The sequence below is a fragment of the Schistocerca piceifrons genome, chromosome 2 (genome assembly GCF_021461385.2).
Source record: "Schistocerca piceifrons isolate TAMUIC-IGC-003096 chromosome 2, iqSchPice1.1, whole genome shotgun sequence".
Lineage (NCBI taxonomy): Eukaryota > Metazoa > Arthropoda > Insecta > Orthoptera > Acrididae > Schistocerca > Schistocerca piceifrons.
This window is the reverse complement of record NC_060139.1, coordinates 577,404,213-577,423,390: the sequence shown is the minus strand read 5'-3', so window position 1 is coordinate 577,423,390 and position 19,178 is coordinate 577,404,213. Positions and strand designations below refer to the sequence as shown.

General features: G+C 38.0%; 1 protein-coding gene across 1 annotated transcript in view; it reads right to left on the bottom strand.

Annotated features, from left to right (window-relative positions):
* LOC124777773 (cytoplasmic dynein 2 heavy chain 1) overlaps positions 1-19,178 on the bottom strand; it is an 829,086-nt gene that overhangs the window by 683,482 nt on the left and 126,426 nt on the right. Inside the window, exons 9-11 of the mRNA XM_047253283.1 lie at positions 4,895-5,064; positions 4,632-4,821; positions 112-339 (exon numbers count right to left, since the gene is read on the bottom strand). Of these exons, the coding sequence (XP_047109239.1) occupies positions 112-339; positions 4,632-4,821; positions 4,895-5,064 (588 nt within the window). The remainder of the gene's footprint in view (positions 1-111; positions 340-4,631; positions 4,822-4,894; positions 5,065-19,178) is intronic.

The window sequence follows — 19,178 nt, the reverse complement described above, 5'->3', positions numbered from 1 at the left end:
ACTAATGTTCAATGCATATATTCTACAAAAAATATTGTTTTGTCTCAAACTGGCTTATGTAAACAGCAAATATGCAGTGATAGAAACCATCATTTAAAAAACAGAACAGACCTTATTCCGAAGATTGCAGTGATAAGCAGCAAGAATGTTGTTCTCTCGTGAAAGACGTTCAACAGCAGCTTGAAGACGAGACAAATAGCCCTCTACAGTTTGACTATCTCCCCATGTGACATCGCCTTGTTCTTGAACAAGTCGCTCCAGTTCCCGTGCTGCCACCAACATCATTGGCCTTTGTGAAGGTATCATTCGATCTCCAATAGTGTTATGAAAATTTGCTATCTGTAAGTAAATATTAAAACATCTGATAAATGGCTGGAAATCCAAATCACATGTTCTAATTAGTAAATACAAGTAAAGGAAATTACAAAAATTACTGAACTATATGTATTTTTTAAAACTATAAGCAATAAATTGAGCTCCTGAATGAAAACATTTTCTTCATATTTTCTAAAGAAACTAAAATTAAAAAACACAGATTAATTTGTTGAAATTCCCTCTTAATTTGAATAACAATGGGAAATATATTGCATGATATGTGCTATTGCCATTAGAGGCGGGATTACACAGTGGGGAAAACATTGATGTATAGCAGTGTAAATTAAAAGATCATCATTACATTACATCAATACTTGTTCCATAGATCACGAATATGACATTTCGTAATAATGTGGAACATGTCAGATTGACATAAGGTTTCTTTACACAACATATTTATTTACCTTTTTTTTACAATTACTACTTCATATATAAAACTTCATCTGTTGAACAGAAGGCGTTGTCACTCAGAAATTCTTTTAATTTGTTTGTAAATGCTGGCTGGTTATCTGTCAGACTTTTAATGCTATTTAGTAAATGACCAAAGACTTTTGTGGTAGCATAATTCACCCCTTTCTGTGCCAAAGTCAGATTTAACCCAGAATAGTGAAGGTCGTCCTTCCTTCTGCCTTGTACATGTGCACTTTGCTATTATTTTTGAACTGAGATGGGTTATTAATAACAAATTTCATAAGTGAATATATGTCTTGTGAAGCTACTGTGACTAAGCATAGTTCCTTAAATAAATGTCTGCAATATGATCTTGGGTGGGCTCCAGGTATTATTCTGCACCACAATGATTTGAGTTTTGGAGGAAGTATGTTGGTGATAGCATGATTAGGACTGACAGTAAAGATACCCTATCCACATTCCTTCAAAACCTCAACACCTTCTCCACATTTCACTTCTACAAGTACTCCTCAGACCAACATGCCACTTATTCAATGTCTACCTCCAGTTCATGGATGGCTCAATGAGTACTTCTGTCCACATAAAACATACCAACCATCAATGATATCTCCATTCCAGTAGCTGCCATCCACACACAAAGAAATCCCTTATTTACAACCTAGCCACATATGGTAATCACATCTGCAGTGACTAGCAGTCTCTTTCCCTGTATGTCAAGGGTCTTGCTGAGGTCTTAGCAGACTTATCTTCCACACACTGGCTCCACTGTCATCCAAATTAGTCACCTACCCGCAGATCAGCTGCAAAGAAGCACCCTCCTCACAACTCAGTACCACCCAGAACTGGAGCAAATGAATCACATTCTCTACCAGAGTTTCAACTGCTTCTCATCAAGCCCAGATATGAGAAATATCCTCTCCACCTCCTCCACAGTGGTATTCCAACATTCACCCAACCTACCGCATTTACTTGAATCTAAGCCGCACTCGAATCTAAGCCACACCTGAAAAATTAGACTCAAAATCAAGGAAAAAAATTTTTCACGAGTCTAAGCTGCTCCTGAAATTTGAGACTCAAAATTCAGAGTGAGAGAAAAGTTTTAGACTGCCCTCCAAATCGAAACAAAATTGGTCCATTGTAACATGAAAAACAACTGAGGTCAAATGGATGAAGATACAGCTACAGTAGTTTGGTTCGAGTCGTAAGCCTAACAGTTAAGCTTTACCAAGCAGCATTGCTATGTGTCAGGCGCTCTGTCCGTATTTATTTGAGTAGCCTTCCTTTTTCACGTGCTTCGTCTGGTTTGAATTGATTGCTTATTTTGCTTTGATCAGATAAGTGCCGTTCTCTTTGTTATAGGGATTTACGTCACTCTAAGCTGAAAAGGCATTATTGTACTGTGTCATGCATTGATTGTCGCAGTCTGATAATGAGTGTTTACGAGCTGACGCCGCTCGCGGCATGGCTTGCTTTTGTGCGCGTTACCATGGCTTACAATAAAAAAAAAAGAGAGAGGAATTGTCTCATAAGCGAAACAATGGCAAGAGACTGCTATTTGTTGTTACTTACACTGCTGCTTTGTTTGATAACAATCAACAAGAACCAAATCATAGACTGCGTATGATAGAAGATGTTCTGAACGAGAGTTTAGCGAAAATTTTTCTCCGTTTGAAAATCTTTGCAGACGCCCCTTTAGTACGTTACATTCTGCACAGAAATTAGAGTCATCTTACGATTTAAAAATCTAGTCAGTTGTCGTGCTTCATTTCTGACTATCACTATTCATCATAAGAATAGTATGAATATAAACATGACATGATATGTATATTCTTTCAGGTTTGCTGTTGTCTCACTCTAGTTTCATAGTTTATTAGGCAGACAAGGTTTAAATGAGATAGCAGCAAACACATAAGAATACATGGCATAATGTTTACATTCTTCTACCTTTTCTTTTAATTTATTTACTGACACAGAGGTTTTGGCACCAGTATTTGTCTTTGTACCTTCAAATATAAAATGAACAAATTTCCTTGAAATGGAAAAGATTCTGTCAACAAATCAGCACTGATTTAGAAAGCATTGCTCATCCAAAACTTAGCTTGCCTTTTCTCATGATATTCTGCAAATGATGGATGAAGGGCAACAGGCAGATTTGACATTCCTAAACGTCCAGAAAGCATGTGACACAGTGTCCCACTGCAAATTGTTAACATTGGTACGAGCATACGTATGGGGTTCCCAGATACTTGAGTGACTTGAAGAATTTTTAAGTACAAGAACCTCCTACATTGTTCACGATGGTGAGTGTTATTAGAGACAAGGGTAACATCAGGAGTGCCCCCAGCATGATAGGACTGCTCATATTCTCAATATACACAAATGAATTGAAAGACAGGGTGAGCAGCAATCTGCAGTTGTTCCCTGATGGTGCTGCAGTACATAGGAAGGTGTCATCATTGCGTGACTGTAGGAGGATACAAGATGACTTGGACAAAATTTGAATTTGGTGAAATCCATAGCAGCTTGCTCTAAATGTACCAAAATGTAAGTTAATGCAGATGAGTATGAAAAACAATCCCATAAAGTTCAAATACAGAATTAGTAGCAAGATGCTTGGCACTGTCACATTGATCAAATATCTAGGCTTAACATTGAAAAGTGATATGAAATGGAACGAGCTCTCAAAGGTGGTTTTAGGGAAGATGTACAGTTGACCTCAGTTTATTAGGAGAATTTTTAGGAAAGTGTTGTTCTCCTGTAAAGGGGGCCGCATGCAGAACACTAGTGCAAGCTTTTCCTTAATACTGTTTGTTAGTTTGGAAATGCACCAGATCCAATAAAAAAAAGACATTGGAGCAATCCAGAGGTAGGCTGCTACATCTGTTGCTGGTATGTTTGATCAACACATGTGATTGTGAACTCAAATGGGAAACTCTGGAGGGAACACAATGTTCTTTTTGAGGAAAACTATTGAGAGGATTTAGAGAACAAGCATCTGAAGCTGACTCCAGAACACTACTACTGCCACCAATGTACATTTCAAATAAAGACCACAGATATAAGATAACAGAAATTAGAGCTTGTACAGATGCATGTGGATGGTCATTTTTCCCTTGCTACATTTGTGAGTGGAAAAGGAAAGAAAATGCCTAGTAGTGGTATGAAGTACCCTCTGCCACATGCCATACAGTGGCTTGCGGAGTGTATATACAGATGTAGATCTAATAGTGCACCATCAGTAGAACAATGGACGACAGGTACAAGGTAGTTCCTAGTTCTAGCAGCAACATGGAGGATGTAGCTGATGCAAGAAGGATACATGTGGTCAGTGTGGACGACTTTAAAACTCACAAAAAATTACAGATAAAGACAGAGTTTTAGGAGAAGACCAGCTTACTTGAAAATGCCATATTATTAAACTGCTAAATAAGGAACAAACTTTTCATAATTTAAATAAACAAAGAAAAATAAGCACACATTTATGTTCTGCTCATTACTGTAAACATAAATTTGACATTGATAATATAACAATTTTTATGCGGTAGTCAAAATAAACCATAATTAACTATTCCAATAGCGAAATTTTTCTGTTATTCTAGGCTTAATTTTTCTGTTCTTCTAGGGTTAATCCATGTTTAATGCAGTTTGAAGATTTCCTTTTTTAGTAACATTTCCCAAGTTGTATTTGTTTACACGTAAGTTCTTGTACCATCAAAAATAAAAATAAAAAAAACATGTCCCACTAAACATTATGCAAGTATACAAACGTTTCCTTAGAGAACAAATTGAAAAAGGAAGATTGCAAGAAATGAACAAAAATGTTTGAGAAAGCATGATACACTCACTTGTTCAAGAGCCTTTGCCTGACGCATGAAACTTGCTGCTAACTCAGCTGTCTGTTGTACATGAGAAGGAATCTTGTATCCTAGTACTGAAAGTTGACGTACTTCATGTATCAGACTGACTAATCGATAATCATAGTTGACTCTCATTAGCCTGCCTTCAAAATGCACAACTGGTTGATCTGTCTGGAGGCTGAAAATTAATTTTCTCAGTTATAAAAATAAATTTTACAACTCCAGTTAACGAAAATAAAAATTATAAATACCTCAGCTTCCTTGTATGTACAGCACTTCCAACATCTCTTGTCCAGTTATCAAACTGCTCAGAAATTTGTTCTTTGACGTCTCTTATTAATTCACTCACTGCTGTATGAAGTTCACTGTATCCACTTAAATCATGAAGAATAATACTGCTGATATTCTGAATTTCACAAACCTGTTCAAAAGGTACAAAATTATGGAATGAACTAAAATGATTCTCTCTTGTGATTTTACAAATATTATGTAAAAGGGTGGAAATTAAAAAAGTTATGCAAATGGCAAAAAAATGTCTTCCCATGATATGCATCTGAGAGTAAGAGATACTGTGGAGAAAGGGTATAAGATGTACAAGGCAAGTGGAATTTTTTGGCCCCAAATAAACACAAAGTACAATGTACAGTATTTATAACAATTGAAAAAATCAAATTTTGACAGTATAATGTAACTGGATAGATAAAAAATCCACTCACCAAGCAGTGTCAGAACACACACATAAAAGAAGAGTACAATTAGGCAAGCTTTCGGAGCCAGTGGCTCCTTTTACAGGCAGAAGGGTTGAAGGGGAAGGAAGAGGGGTGAAGGAAAAGGTCTGGAGAGGTCTAGCAAAAGTGGTAGATTTTGGAAAAGCCACCCAGAACTGCTGGTTAGGGAAGACTTACGAGACAGGATGAGAAGGAAAGACTTCCAGCCCAGTATTTGGAAATTGCAACAGCTTCAGAGCTTGCACACATCAGACCCTCAAATGTACATCTTGCAGGACATATTCTACATTGGTGTATGTGTCTGTAGTTTGCTGAACTACACAGTCACCATCCACCACCCATCTGCCATGCTATATGTGCTGCTCAGTTTTCATTTCATTAATACTGTAATGTCATCTTTCACAAATGGTTATCCCTGGTAGTGTTTGTTTTCCTGTCTCTCCTAGTGACTCAAAATATCCATTACCCTGTTATACACTGAGAAACATTCAGTTTTGGAATGGTTTTTTGCATGTCTCCTGGCCGTAAGTCACAATCAGTGATATAAACTGACAGTAAAGTAAATGTTTCAGACAGACTGTAAATCTAGTTTTGTAAACATTTGGCCATTTTTACTCTTCTAACTGTTTCTTTCTCATCCACCTAGCTGTGGACTGTAAATTACCCAAATACAAAACTTCATCAACACTTTCTACGACTTCACTGTGTTTCATATTAATTTTCTCTTCAGTGTGTTGATTATACAAGAGTTATTACAACTGATTATCAGGCCTACATTCAAATTGTTTTATCACTTCTTTCATTTGCCATTGAAGAGTCTACTCTGGAGACAGACGGTATAATTTCATTAGCAAAATGTTGGTGGTCAAGATATGAATTCCCTCTTAATTTCCCAATTTACAGCTCTCAAAAATATCTCTATGGTTGCCAAGAGCAGTTCTGAACATTAAGACACAGAATCTTTTTGCATGTCTCTTCATCAAATACCCAATTTCCCTCTATTGTCTTGAAGTCTACTGGAAGCTGTAGCAAAAATATACTCTTCAATATATTCACTTAGAGTCATTCAACACCTTGTTTTACAGGGCTATTCCTACAGTATTTCAAAAAAGATCCTCAAAATCTCTTGTAAAGCAGCAATTAATATTGTTCTTTTTATAATTTCCCTTACCGCTTTTAAATGCTTTTTTGTGCTTTAAATCATTCTAAAGCCAGCTTGATCCTCTGTCTGATGAAAAATAATCATTTTTCCATGAAGTTGGAGATCAATTTTATGTATGTACCTAATATAACAAAGAGGAGGCTGAATTTTTTTTTTTTTTTAACTGATCCATCTTCAAGCAATTTTTACATGCAATTGATGTCATCGTTTTACATAAACTGTATAGCTATATAATAAGTTATACATATGAAAGAACATATATTCCTTATACTGAATACATTTGGTTATCGTTAAATATAAATGCTTCACACAGAATGACGAAAGAAGAAACAGTATGTGTGACATAATACACATATTGAGAAAAACATTTTCACAATGCATTACGAAAATACAGCACACCAGTATGATATCATAATAGTTTCAGAAGAGCTGATGTAGTACAGTGGTCACATCATGCAGAGGTTTTAGTACATTGATCATTTTCACTGCATATTTTAAGTTCTTCTATCATACAGAAGGCTTTTTTTTCAGTCTAGCTTTTTGTAATATTTCTGAAGACATTCAGTGATGCACTGTGTGCTGTTGGTGGTAACATATTAAATAATTGTGTCCCTCTGCACATGTAACTTTTTTGGAGCTTTTTTAAGTATAGTAATCAAGGGGCGTCCAGCATCGGCATTTGATGCGTAGCATAGTTATGTATAGACTCTTGTAGTTGATGGCTGTCTTAGTTTTCCTCAATATGCACCAAACAACTGAGACTTAACAATGATGCAAATATCAGCATTTTGAATTCTTTAAAGTATTCTCTGTATGATACATGTTTTCTTACTCCAGCAATGCAGCTAATGGCTGTGAGGTGACTGTGAAAAAGGGCGTAATAGGAATTCAGCAGTAGCCTGTCCTCAACAAGCAGTGACAGATCATGATCATAAAAGAAGGTTATACTTATGAAAGCCTTTGGAGCCACTGGCTCCTTCTTCCAGCAGAATGGGCGAAGGGGAAGGAAGAGGGGTGAAGTAAAAGGACAGGAGGGATTTAGGAGTGAAAAGCTATGTGCATTGTACATAAAAGAAGTAGGAGGAAGACCGCAAAAAGTAGACACCTCTTCTATGTACAATGCACTTAGCTTTACACTCTTATTAACTCATGAACGCTGTTTTAGCAGTAATCTCTGTCTTGCATATTACCCTGTCTTCCACCTTTAAGGGGGGATGAAATGGATTTTGGTCCAAAAGAATAAATTTTTCAAAATTATTATTTTCTTGATCTACACAGTTTAATCTATGTTGTGTCTGAAGTTTATCGTGACAGCAGCTTTAGAAATGCCTTTAAATTGTTAAAATGGTTAACTATGCACTGGCAGCCACTCCCACCTCTTCCGACATTTGGGAAACTGTTTGCTTCAGTGGAATTTTTTCAGTGTGAAGGCTATTTTCTATCGATATCTGTGGCTGACATCTATATCTCTGACTGGCATCTATATCTTTGCCTGAAAACTTTCTTGCATGTGGTTTATTTACGTTTTGACAATACCAACACGTATTAGTAGGTGGAAGGTCGAATACACAAACCTTTCCATGGAAGTCAAGATTTATGCATAATGGGTGTTGGAAAAACTGTGTTTAGAAAACGGTGGATCATGGAAATCGGTTTACCATCAAAAAAGAGGAGGCAGCGCGAAATGAAGAACATAAGCTCTCAGCTTCAGTTTTGAAAGTTGGGATAGGTGAATTGTACAGGTGCGTGAATGATGCTAATATGAATTCCACTGAATTCAGACTTATTGACTTACAACTTCTCTACCAGGCTATAAGGTTTCATGTTCATATGTCAACTGTAAAAATAAGGAATGAATGATTGTTGTTGAAGAAAGAAGGGTGGGAATAGCTTGCGATTTTAAATTAATTCGTAATTCGTGTGGCTATGAACTTTCATTTTCCTCCTCCAAGAAAACTGACACTGGTACCTATGAAAGGAATTTTAGGTTAGCATATGCTCTGAGATGCCTTGGACAGGGCAGGGAAGGAGGTAATTTATTGAGTATGGAGTTGCATCTGCTATTGGTGTTGACTCAGGTAAAGTTTTAGATGAAGAAATGTGTAAATACTGCCACCAGTGTGCAACAATGAGAATGTCCAACAATGAAGACGGTGAGAAACTGTGGCAAGAAAAGCATGCAGTAGCATGCTCTAAAAATTATTGTGGCTCAAGTGGGGGCATGGAGGCTGCTGCAGTTGTGAGGATGTTCTCCAGATCTGAGGACCAGTATGGTGTTAGATAAATTAAATATCTCCTCTTCATTCAAAGCTGTAAAAGATAAAGATCCGTACAACACAACAATAGAAAAGTTGGAATGTGTTGGCCACATCCAAAAGAGGCTTGGTGGTAGGCTTCGTCGCTTGCTGAAAGTGAAGAAAGGTGACGTACTTGAGGATGGAAAACCACTAGGAGAAAAAAGTAGTCTTACTCTGAAATAAATTGATTCTCTAGTTATTTTATGTGAAAGCCATTAGGAAAAACACATATAATTTAGAGGCAATGAGGCGTGCTATGTGGGCAATTTTTTTCCACAAACTATCCACTGACCAAACACCAATGCACAATCTGTGTCCAAAAGATGATTGGTGTAAGTTCAACAAGAGAAATGAGACGTATTCACATAAACACTCATTCCAGAACCTGTTATGAATGCAATTCAGCCCACATTCAGGTTTCTTGCAAACCCTGATTTATTGAGGAAGTTTCTTCACAGAAAGACACAAAATGCAAATGAAAGCCTCAATAATTAATTTGGATTAGATCCTCAAAAAGGATATTCTGTGTACTTGAAGCTCTCAAATTAAGTGTCTATGATGCAGTTTTTTGTTACAATAACAGAAATAATGGCAGAACTGAAGTGATGAAGAGAGTTGGTATAGTTTCTGGTGTGTTTACAACAAAAGCATTTTACACCGTCGACAAGAGCAGGGTCAAGAAAGCTAACAGATCAGTCTTACCTGCAAACACAGGCCAGGCAGATTCAAAGAGGAAAGAAGAGAAATCTGTAGGATGAGGAGAATCAGTATGGAGGATTTTAAAATTGAGGTAAGCTTATTACATGTAGAAGTATGAGAAGAAAATCTTTAAACCTCATTTTCTCTGTTTTACATTGTTTACATTATTAGAAGCCTTTTCCCTAAAAGTATATGCACTAATGTTATGAAATTTTCAGGAACTGTTTTCCATGCGTTCGTGTCTCACTGGAACTAAAAAATACGAGATCCTGCATTTAATTCTGATTTTTAGATGATTATATGTAGAAAAGACAGTTCATTTTGGATGTGTAAAATTAAAAACTCTGTTAATGATACAATCTGTACCATAAATTAATAACTGTTCTTCAGTGGTCTTATAATTTTCAGATTAAATGCATGATTAGAATTTGAGTTATGGCTTTTTATTAAAAAAAAAAAAACACTGGCAAAATATTAATCCTGCATATTTTATTATATTTTTCTATTAAAATACAGCTCTTTTGCTTTGCACACGCAAAATTTTAGATCTGTACCTTAATAAATATGACTATAACGATTTATTAAATAAATGTTTACATTTTTGTTACATGCCCCCCCCCCCCCCCCTTTCAGCTCTGAGGTTCTCAAATCTTGTCTGGTGCAGTCTGCAACAATCAGTCTTTCCTTCTCATCCCATTCGGTAAGTCTCCCCTGACCTGCAGTTCTGAATGACTTTTCCAAAATCTAACCCTTTTCCTCTACCTTTCCACTCCTTTTCCTTCACCCCTCTTCCTTCCCCTTCCACCCTTCTGTCAAGAGAAGGAGCCACTGGCTCCAAAAACTTGCATAAGTATAACCTTCTTTTATGTGCATGTTCTGCAGCCACATAGTGAGTAGACTTTTTTGTATCCAGTTACATTATATTGTCAAAAACTGATTATTTTTACAGTAACCTGTTCATCACATAAGTTCTAAGTTTAGTTAGCAGACAGGTGACTTGGGTTAACTTTTTGCATACATAGTTTGTGTGAGTTTCCCAAGTTAACTTTGGATCAAGAAGAATGCCAAGAGGCTTAACTGAGGCATTACAGTCATCATTGCTTCATAGGTTGAAAAGAATTTTTACAGTTTCAGAGTGCTTAATTTGTAATTCATTTGCTCTGAACCATATAATGGATATACTCAGTTGTTCTGCACTTTTCTGCTTCAGTGTGTCCACAGCCCTATTAACTGCAACAAAGGTGGTGTCATCTGCATATGGCATTGCATGGCATCAGGTTAGATAAAGCATCTACATAAATCACAAAAAGCAATGATCCGAGCAAGAACATCCCGTATTACACCAAGAGTGTTTCATTTGGTTTTGTCTCATGAAGTAACCTGACTATAGCATAGTTCTCCGAAAGGTAATTTTGTTTTACAAGTTACTTTCATATTACATATATATAATACTCTTCAAATCACTAAAAGGAGCATAACTGATGATAATTCCCATTGTATCAGTTGATATTTCACTACAGATGATTGGATTGAAGCCTGGGAATTAATTTTGTTTGTCAGATCATTAATATGAGTCATCCCCTCAAGAGTGCTTCTGCTTTTGTCTGTGGACTGTGACCCCATGCAAAGAAGATCCTTTCAGAGTTGAGGGTTAAGTACTCCCTCTTGGGACATGCCATTCACACAAAAATATTAACAGATGGAAAAAGTGGGATAAAACAGAAGCATTTGCCCAACCCAAAGTGTGACGCATTCCGTGTTGTGGATATATGCCACAGGGCATGATGTGTAATGAATGGAGCCTCAACGATACCAGGTGACCTCCTGATTAATTTGCTGTACACCAGTGTGGGTCTCTGCTGGTGTGTACCAATACTCCTATGGCCCTTGGACCAAATGGAGAAAACAGTTAAAAAAAAAAAAAAAAAAAAAAAATGAGAAACTTGACATTCAAGATACCTCAAACACCCAGACATCAGATAGTGATCTGATGGAAGCTTTTTCTGCAGGGAAGGGGACAGTTCCAGCACTGGAAAATGTTACTGAGAAGCTGGACCAGATCAATATTCAGAAAAATGAGGAAAAAAGGCTTACTAAGAACAAATGGATGGACCTAAAAGGTATTGAACCCAACACCCCCAAGAAAAGATTGTCTCAAAGTGAAACGGGAAACAGGCACCATCTACTTCCAAGACAGGGAGCAAGAGAATGAGGGACGAATCTGTTACTCCACATTCACAGGATAAATACACCCAGAAAAATGAGGCAGGAAACAGGGAGTCAGGCCTACAGTACTGCAGTCTTGATTTTAGGATGGCAATTACCCAACAAGATTTCCACCTTGTTAACATCATCTCACAGCAAGGGGAGAGTGTCCAGATAGCCCTGTTTGAAAAAGATAATGTGGACACAAATGAAGGCCCCAAATTCAGAAGGGTCTATGTGGACAAGGGTGCTCTCATCTTAGTCTGTGAGGGGATGGGGACAGTAGATTGGCTGAAGGAGATGAAGCCCAAGATAAATCCACAGAATGAGGCAAAGCTGCTGGTCAAGACAGCAGTTGAACTGTTCCATACTGCTAAAACAGCAATCTTGGTACTGTGTTTGTTTGTTTGTTTGTTTGTTTGTTTGCTTGTTTTGTTTTAGGATGCAAAAACACCTAAGGTTATATGCGCCCATATCAGAACCTTAGAATACTAATACGAAAAAGGAGTTAAAATGACTAATGTTTAGCCCAATCAATGGAAGGAAAGAGAGCTGAGAAAAGGGCTTCCTCTTGGAGAAAGGTTAACAAAATGTGCAGTAGGGATACCGGAGATTCCATCACCATATTGCTACAAAGGATAAAAAGTAAAACGTAGTTGGCAGCCCAGGCATCGTTCACTAAAACGACTGATAACTCAGACAGCAATCATACATTAGAACGAAAGTGGTCAAAAAAGGGCATTTGGTCAGGAGGTGATGAAACATCCAAGGTTGACAGAGCCAGAAAGTCTCGACGGAGTACTTTAGAATCATTAACTATGAAGCTGGAACTGAAAGCAAACGTCTTGTGGTGAAAGTGGAGAGACATCCCTGAAGCAAAGAAAAAGTAAGATCTATGTTTAGGGTTCTCCATAGTTAACTGTCAGGGTGATTAAAGGCATCAAAGGTGACAACAGCAGCAAGTTGGCAACTGAAAGTGTTGCTGATAAACCCACTGCACAGTAAGGGGCAATTGCTGCCTTTCGCCATCTTCTGGGAAGACTGTACGTGGATGTTTCCCTGATACAAAACATTACATAGAGGGCATAAAGGCCTCAAGGAAACTGGAGGGAAGTTGATTTATGCAAGGAATCAAAAAACTCCCAGAACATCATTTCCTTTAAAAACCAAATTTCATTTATACTGATGGCAAACTTCTCTTCCTGGGGCTACTGAATGCCAGCAAGAGACACCATAAGGAAGTGAACATGGGGGAAACAGTACTGGCTTCAGCATATTGCCTTAGAAGGACAGTGTTCCTCCATCCCAGGAAGCGAAGAGACTGGTAGGTGGCTTCTTTCAGCCGACTGAACAACTGCTGGTTTGTGTTGATGCCTATGCCTACAATGTAGTGCAGGGAAGCAGTTGTATCAGCAGCAGAGGTGAGTACCTATTTGAGTACTTACTAGAGTGCAGCCTGGAGATCATGAATAGGGGTTAAGGAATCTACCTTTTGGAACAGCATCAGGGAATGGGTAACTGATAAAATTTTTGGTGTAGTCATAATGGCTAGTTATGTCAAACAATGGCATGTGGTAATGAGACTATCCTTATCTGACCACATGTATATGTATTACATTTAAGGTGTAAATGAATGCTCAACACATTACAGTCCAAAGAAATCCTTGAAAGACACACAAAGATTCGTACAGCAAAGATCTAAGTATACATCTATCTGATGTTAAAACTCCTATAAAAAATGCAGTACACTTAGGGGAAATGGCAAATGAAGTAACAGCAACCATTATAAGCTCGTACTTAGAAAAACATCAAATTACCAAGAATTACACAAATAGGACTATATCTTGAAGGCATAACAAACAGGAATTGCAAAGAAAGCAGGTAAGACTGTTTAACTTTACAAGACGGAAAGGACAGTGAGCAAAATATAGAGAAGACCTATCTAAATATAATGTTGTTGTTAAGCAAGCAAAACAGTCATCCTGGAAGTTATTCTGTGATGAGGTTGAAGGTATATTTCACAAAATTAACACTAAGTTACCAACAAATTCAAGAGTTACACCAAGAATGGAGAATGGTGCGTATACTAGGTCAGCACATGAGATGCTGGAAGTGTTCCTCAAAAATCATTCATCTCAAATGCACTCAGGCAGAGGATCCAGATCAATATTCAGCCCCTGTGAGGTACTGATTTGCAAGTTACCAACAGGAGAACTAGGAATCTGCCAATCTAGAGTTCAAGAAAAAACAGTAGTCGGGGGAAATGTTTCAATAGTCCAAATCACTGTGCCTAGATGGCATCTTTCAGCTCCACTGTAACAAGCACACTCCTATGCAGACTGGGGTGAGATTAGCTGCTGGAGTAATTCCTAACGCTTGTAGGACAGTGAAGATTGCTTTCACTCTGAGGTCAGGAAAAACTGAGCATACCAAGGCTAAGGATATGAGCTCAATCAGTCTGTCCTCATTGCTTCTAAATGAGATCAATCAGTCTGTTCTCATTTCTTTTAAAGACATCAGAAAAACTGGTTAAAGTACACATTAGGAAAAGAAGGTTAACTGAGGTTCCTCAACATGAAAACCAACACACATATCAACCAAACAAATAATGCAAAACAGTACATCACCAACTTGTTGAGAAGGTGGAAAAAGCACTACCCTATCTTGAAATCATGCTCTAATCTTTCTGGACATTGAGGGCACTTTTAACAACATGACCTTCAAATCCATGGTTAAAGCTGCAGGAGTGCATGGCATCAAGACCACTTCATGTAGTTGAGTTAAGACTATGCTGAGCACACAAAAGTTAAAAACCACTATGAAAGATGTGAAGATTGTGGGTGATCAACACCACTATAAGATGCCCATGAGATGGAGTCTTGTACCACTACTGCGAAGACTAGTGGTAAATGAGCTCATTATGCAGCTAAATACTAGATACTATTTTTGTCAAGAATATGCAGATGATTTAATCATAGCAATACTTAGCAAATCTGCAAGTACTGTGGGAACACAGGTCTGCAAGTACCATTAGAACACTGGTGCAATGCACTCTGAACACTGTGCAAAATTGGTGTAGGAAGCAGGATCTAAGGGTTAGTCCTAGAAAACTGTTGTACTACAACACACAAGAAAGCATCTCCCAGACACGTACTGGAAGCTTAAGCTCTCTGACAAAATTCTACCACCTGTTGTGCAGTAGGCCTACCTACGAGTTACCATGGATGCAAAACTAATATGGATCGGTCACATATAGAATATATGTTCAAAGGCACAGGTGCTTTTATGTATGCTAGGACATGTGGAAAAAACTCGGTCTTAGTCCCAAGAACATTCACTGGATTTACACCTCTGTAATACAACCTATGATACTTTACAGGGCTTCAGTACTGTGGAATAAAGCAGAACAGAAGGTGGCTGTTATTGAGCATGAGGAAGTGCTGCCTAGCCATAATGAATGGAATTGGAAGCATTGCCACTGCACTGTTGGGGAGCATGCTGGACATATCCCCACTACATCTTTGGATTACAATGGAGGCTGCAGCATGGAACATACAGGTAAAACACTGAAAAAATTAGAAATCTTTAGGATGTGCACAGTCCCATGCTAATATTATGAATGAGGTAAACATAGAAAAGTTTTGGGAAATGTTGGCTGACTATACCATAGCTTCCAGTTGCTTCAATAAACCTTTTTACATAACAATAGGAAACACACCCAGAGGAGAATCTATGTACATGTTACAAGGCACATAGCATCTACATTCAATCACGCAGCCAAGCAGCTCTGAAATCTCTATCAGCCCCTATAATGACATCCAACGTCATTGCAGAATGCCATGAAATCCCTTTGAGGCTAGGGAAAAGCACTAGTGTAAAGGTACTGTGGATCCCTGGTCACTCAGGAATTAGTGGTAATGAACTAGATGATAGACTTGCTAGGACATGACTCTATCCGATGGACCGGAACATGTCTTAACCATCACCATGGTGAAGATAAAATTTAAACTATATAGCTGGATCAGAAGATAGCACATAGAATGTGGGACTGAAACCCAAAAATAGACAGTGAAACCATGTTTTAGGGGAAGCTCTGCAACCCTGAGCTTGAACAGGAGGCAGATTGTACTCATGGTAGGTCTAATGACTGGCCACAGAACTTCAGGAAACACATGCTCATGATGTGTATAGAGAAAGAATATGTTGTTTGAGGGATGAAACCACACAACATTTAATCTTAAAATATTAAGTACTGGAGGGCAAAAGGCACAAAATATTTGGGTTGCTAATCCCTGAAGAAATTGTGGCTAATGGAGATCAAGTAAAGGAACTTTTACTCTTTAAAGGTACTTGTTGCCTTTCCAGAATGACAGAGACAGATACAACTCAATAAATTCAACTTTGGAGTGGGCAACACAGGGGGTGGGGATGGGGACTAGTACCATTGTAGTTTTGTCTCCATGATTAAATCCATCAATATGTGTCATGAGCAGCAAGGCTCCCAATACACTTCCTGGGGCAAATCTGAATTTATATTTGACATCAACTTACAATGACATCGAACATCATTGCAGAATGTCATTAATTTCATCAACACTGTTAGCTGCAACAGGGAGAAGACATGCTTTGTTGGTGCTGCACATTTTAGCGATTTTCACTGAGATAAACTTATGCTGCAGTGTTCTTCTTCAGCATGCCTGTGTGGAAGTGTGCACAGAGTCAGCTAAGTGAAAAATCCATGCAATATGCACATTTATTTATACATAAAAACCGACTTACAAATTTTCCCTTGTGTGGGACCATTTGTACAAAATCTTGTGTTTGTTTAAAGTTCTAAATTCACATATTTTACTGTTGACATCACTTCTTCTGTGTAATCTCTCATTGATGGTATCAATATCCATTCGTATTATGATACATTGTGAAATTTTGAACATTCGCGAGTGCTGTGATTAACTAGTACTGTTATCATCAATTGCAGGTTTAAACTAAACTGTGCTCTTTTAAAATTTTTGAGGATAGTAGGCCTGTCCTCATTCAAAACTATTTTTCTCCAATTTTGTTGTACACTTACATGAGCTATAGGTTAGTTTCAGAATTTTCCGGCACTTAAAAAACTATGTTTTCTTAAGTTAGCTGTACGAGTGTTTTGGATAAGAAATTTAATTCATAGCAAATCAGCATTTGTGGTTCACAGTTCACCGAGAGTATTCATATATCAATACAAATAAACATGCATTTTTGAGAATTTTTGGAAGTTACCATTGTCCTTTGCATAATCTATGAGCAATCTGTAACAATTTGTAACAAACCGGTGTTTGTAGTTCAGTTACTGTAGCACATTTTCTAACTAACAAACTGTGTTACATCTAGTTTTCCCTTAAAGAGGAGTATTCCTATATATTATCTGCATTTATCATAAATTAACTCTGCTTTCGAGTTTGGCAACAATTGTAATTAACATCAAAATGTTTTAGGAAAAAACACAGGTTTTTGTCTTGCCTTAATATAAATCTCGTTTTATGTATCTGCTTCAATTCTTATAGGGAATTAGCAACTTTTTAGTGCAATAGATTAAAAGGTAATCTGCAATTTTAATTTAAAGTTATTTTTCACTGCCTTGTAATACACTACACCAGCCAAAATGCTACCCCGCTATGAATGCTGTTCTCAACACAGGATGAGTTGGTTGACATTTGAAAACAGCTGGAAATCACCCTGACTACTGCCTGGCTGCGGCTGCAAATCGTTGCACCTGTGATACAGGTCCCAGAGGTACCTCTAGTACTATCCTCTCCTGTGAATCCTGTCTCCTCTGTAGAAAGAACAGAATCTGTCACTACCCCTACACTTGACTGTGAGTGGTATGTCAATCATAGATCTAGGCACCCTGTACAGGGTGGATGGGGGCCAGGGAGGACTCAAGATATTGTACTGATCCCACTAACCAACAAGTTTGAGGTGCTGTCTTTCACTGAAACTGGAACTGAGCCAGTGGGACTCACTTCACCTGTTTTGAGGAAACATGTTTTGTACGGTGTCAGGAGGAAGCAAATGCAAAAGAGTAGGGGTCTATTAATCATTGGCAGTTCATAGGTATGGCAATAGATTCTACCCCTCAGGGAAATGGCAACAAGAGACAGAAAGGACACAAGGTGCCCTCAGTGTGTATGCTTGGGGGCCTCACCCATCATGTTGAAGAGGCTATTCTAGCAGCCATTCAGGGAACAGGGTGCAACCAACTGCAGATTGTGGCCAAAGTTGCAACAAATGATGCCTGTGATATGGGCTCCAAGGTCATTCTTTGGTCATTCCAGTGACTCAGAGAGGTTTAGATCAGCCTTGCACATGGAGTTTCAACAAAGCTCACGATTTGCAGCATTTTCCCCAAAACTGACTGTGGCTCTTTGGTTCTGAGTTGAGTACAAAGACCGAACCAGAGACTTCGAAGGTTCTGTAACAAGGTAGATTGCAACTTTCTGGACTTATGACATAAGGTTGAGAACTGTAGGGTCCCCCTAAATAGGTCAGATGTGCACTACAAATCAAAGGCTGCTACTCAGGTAGATGACTGTGTGTGGGATGCACACAATGGTTTTTTAGATTAGGCAACTCCCCAACCAATCCAGACAACAATAACAGTAGGAAATCCAGAAGTATTAATATAAGATTGAAAGAAATGCTTCCCACGGGTGACGGCATTAAAATTCTAATGGTAAATTACGGAAGCATTCCCTACAAAGTGCCAGAGATTGAAGTGCACTTGAAAAGCAGTGAAGCTCACATAATACCAGATACAGAAAGATGATTGAAACCTGGAATGGACAGCAGTGAGATTTTCAGGGAAAATTTAAGCGTATATCCAAAGGACTGACAAATGTGAAATGGAGGTGGTGTATTTGTCACAGTAGACGAAAGATTCAAATCCACAGAGATAGAAATTGAAGCTACATGTGAGATCGTCTGGGCAAGACTTAGTATCAGAGGTGGGCATAAAACGATAATTCAATACATCTATCACCCATCAGACTCATCTCCTGATGTAACAGAAAACTTCAGAGAAAACCTCATTTCATTTTGTATGTAAGTTACCCAACCATATTTTAATGATCAGTGGAGACTTTAATCATCCAACAGTTAATTAGGAAAATTACAATTTTTTTAGTGGTGGGTGTGATAAGACATCCTGTGAAACTTTACTAAATGCCTTCACTGAAAACTACCCAGAATAGATATTTATGAATGCTCTCATGATGGAGATATATTAGATCTAATGGCAACAAAAGATCTGGCCCCTTTGAGGATGTCCACATTGAAACTGGTATCAGTGACCATGATGCAGTTGTGGCAACAATGGTAACCAAAATACAAGGGACAGCAGAGAGATATATATGTTGAGTAAACTACATGAAAAATCAATTATATCATATCTCAATGAGGAACC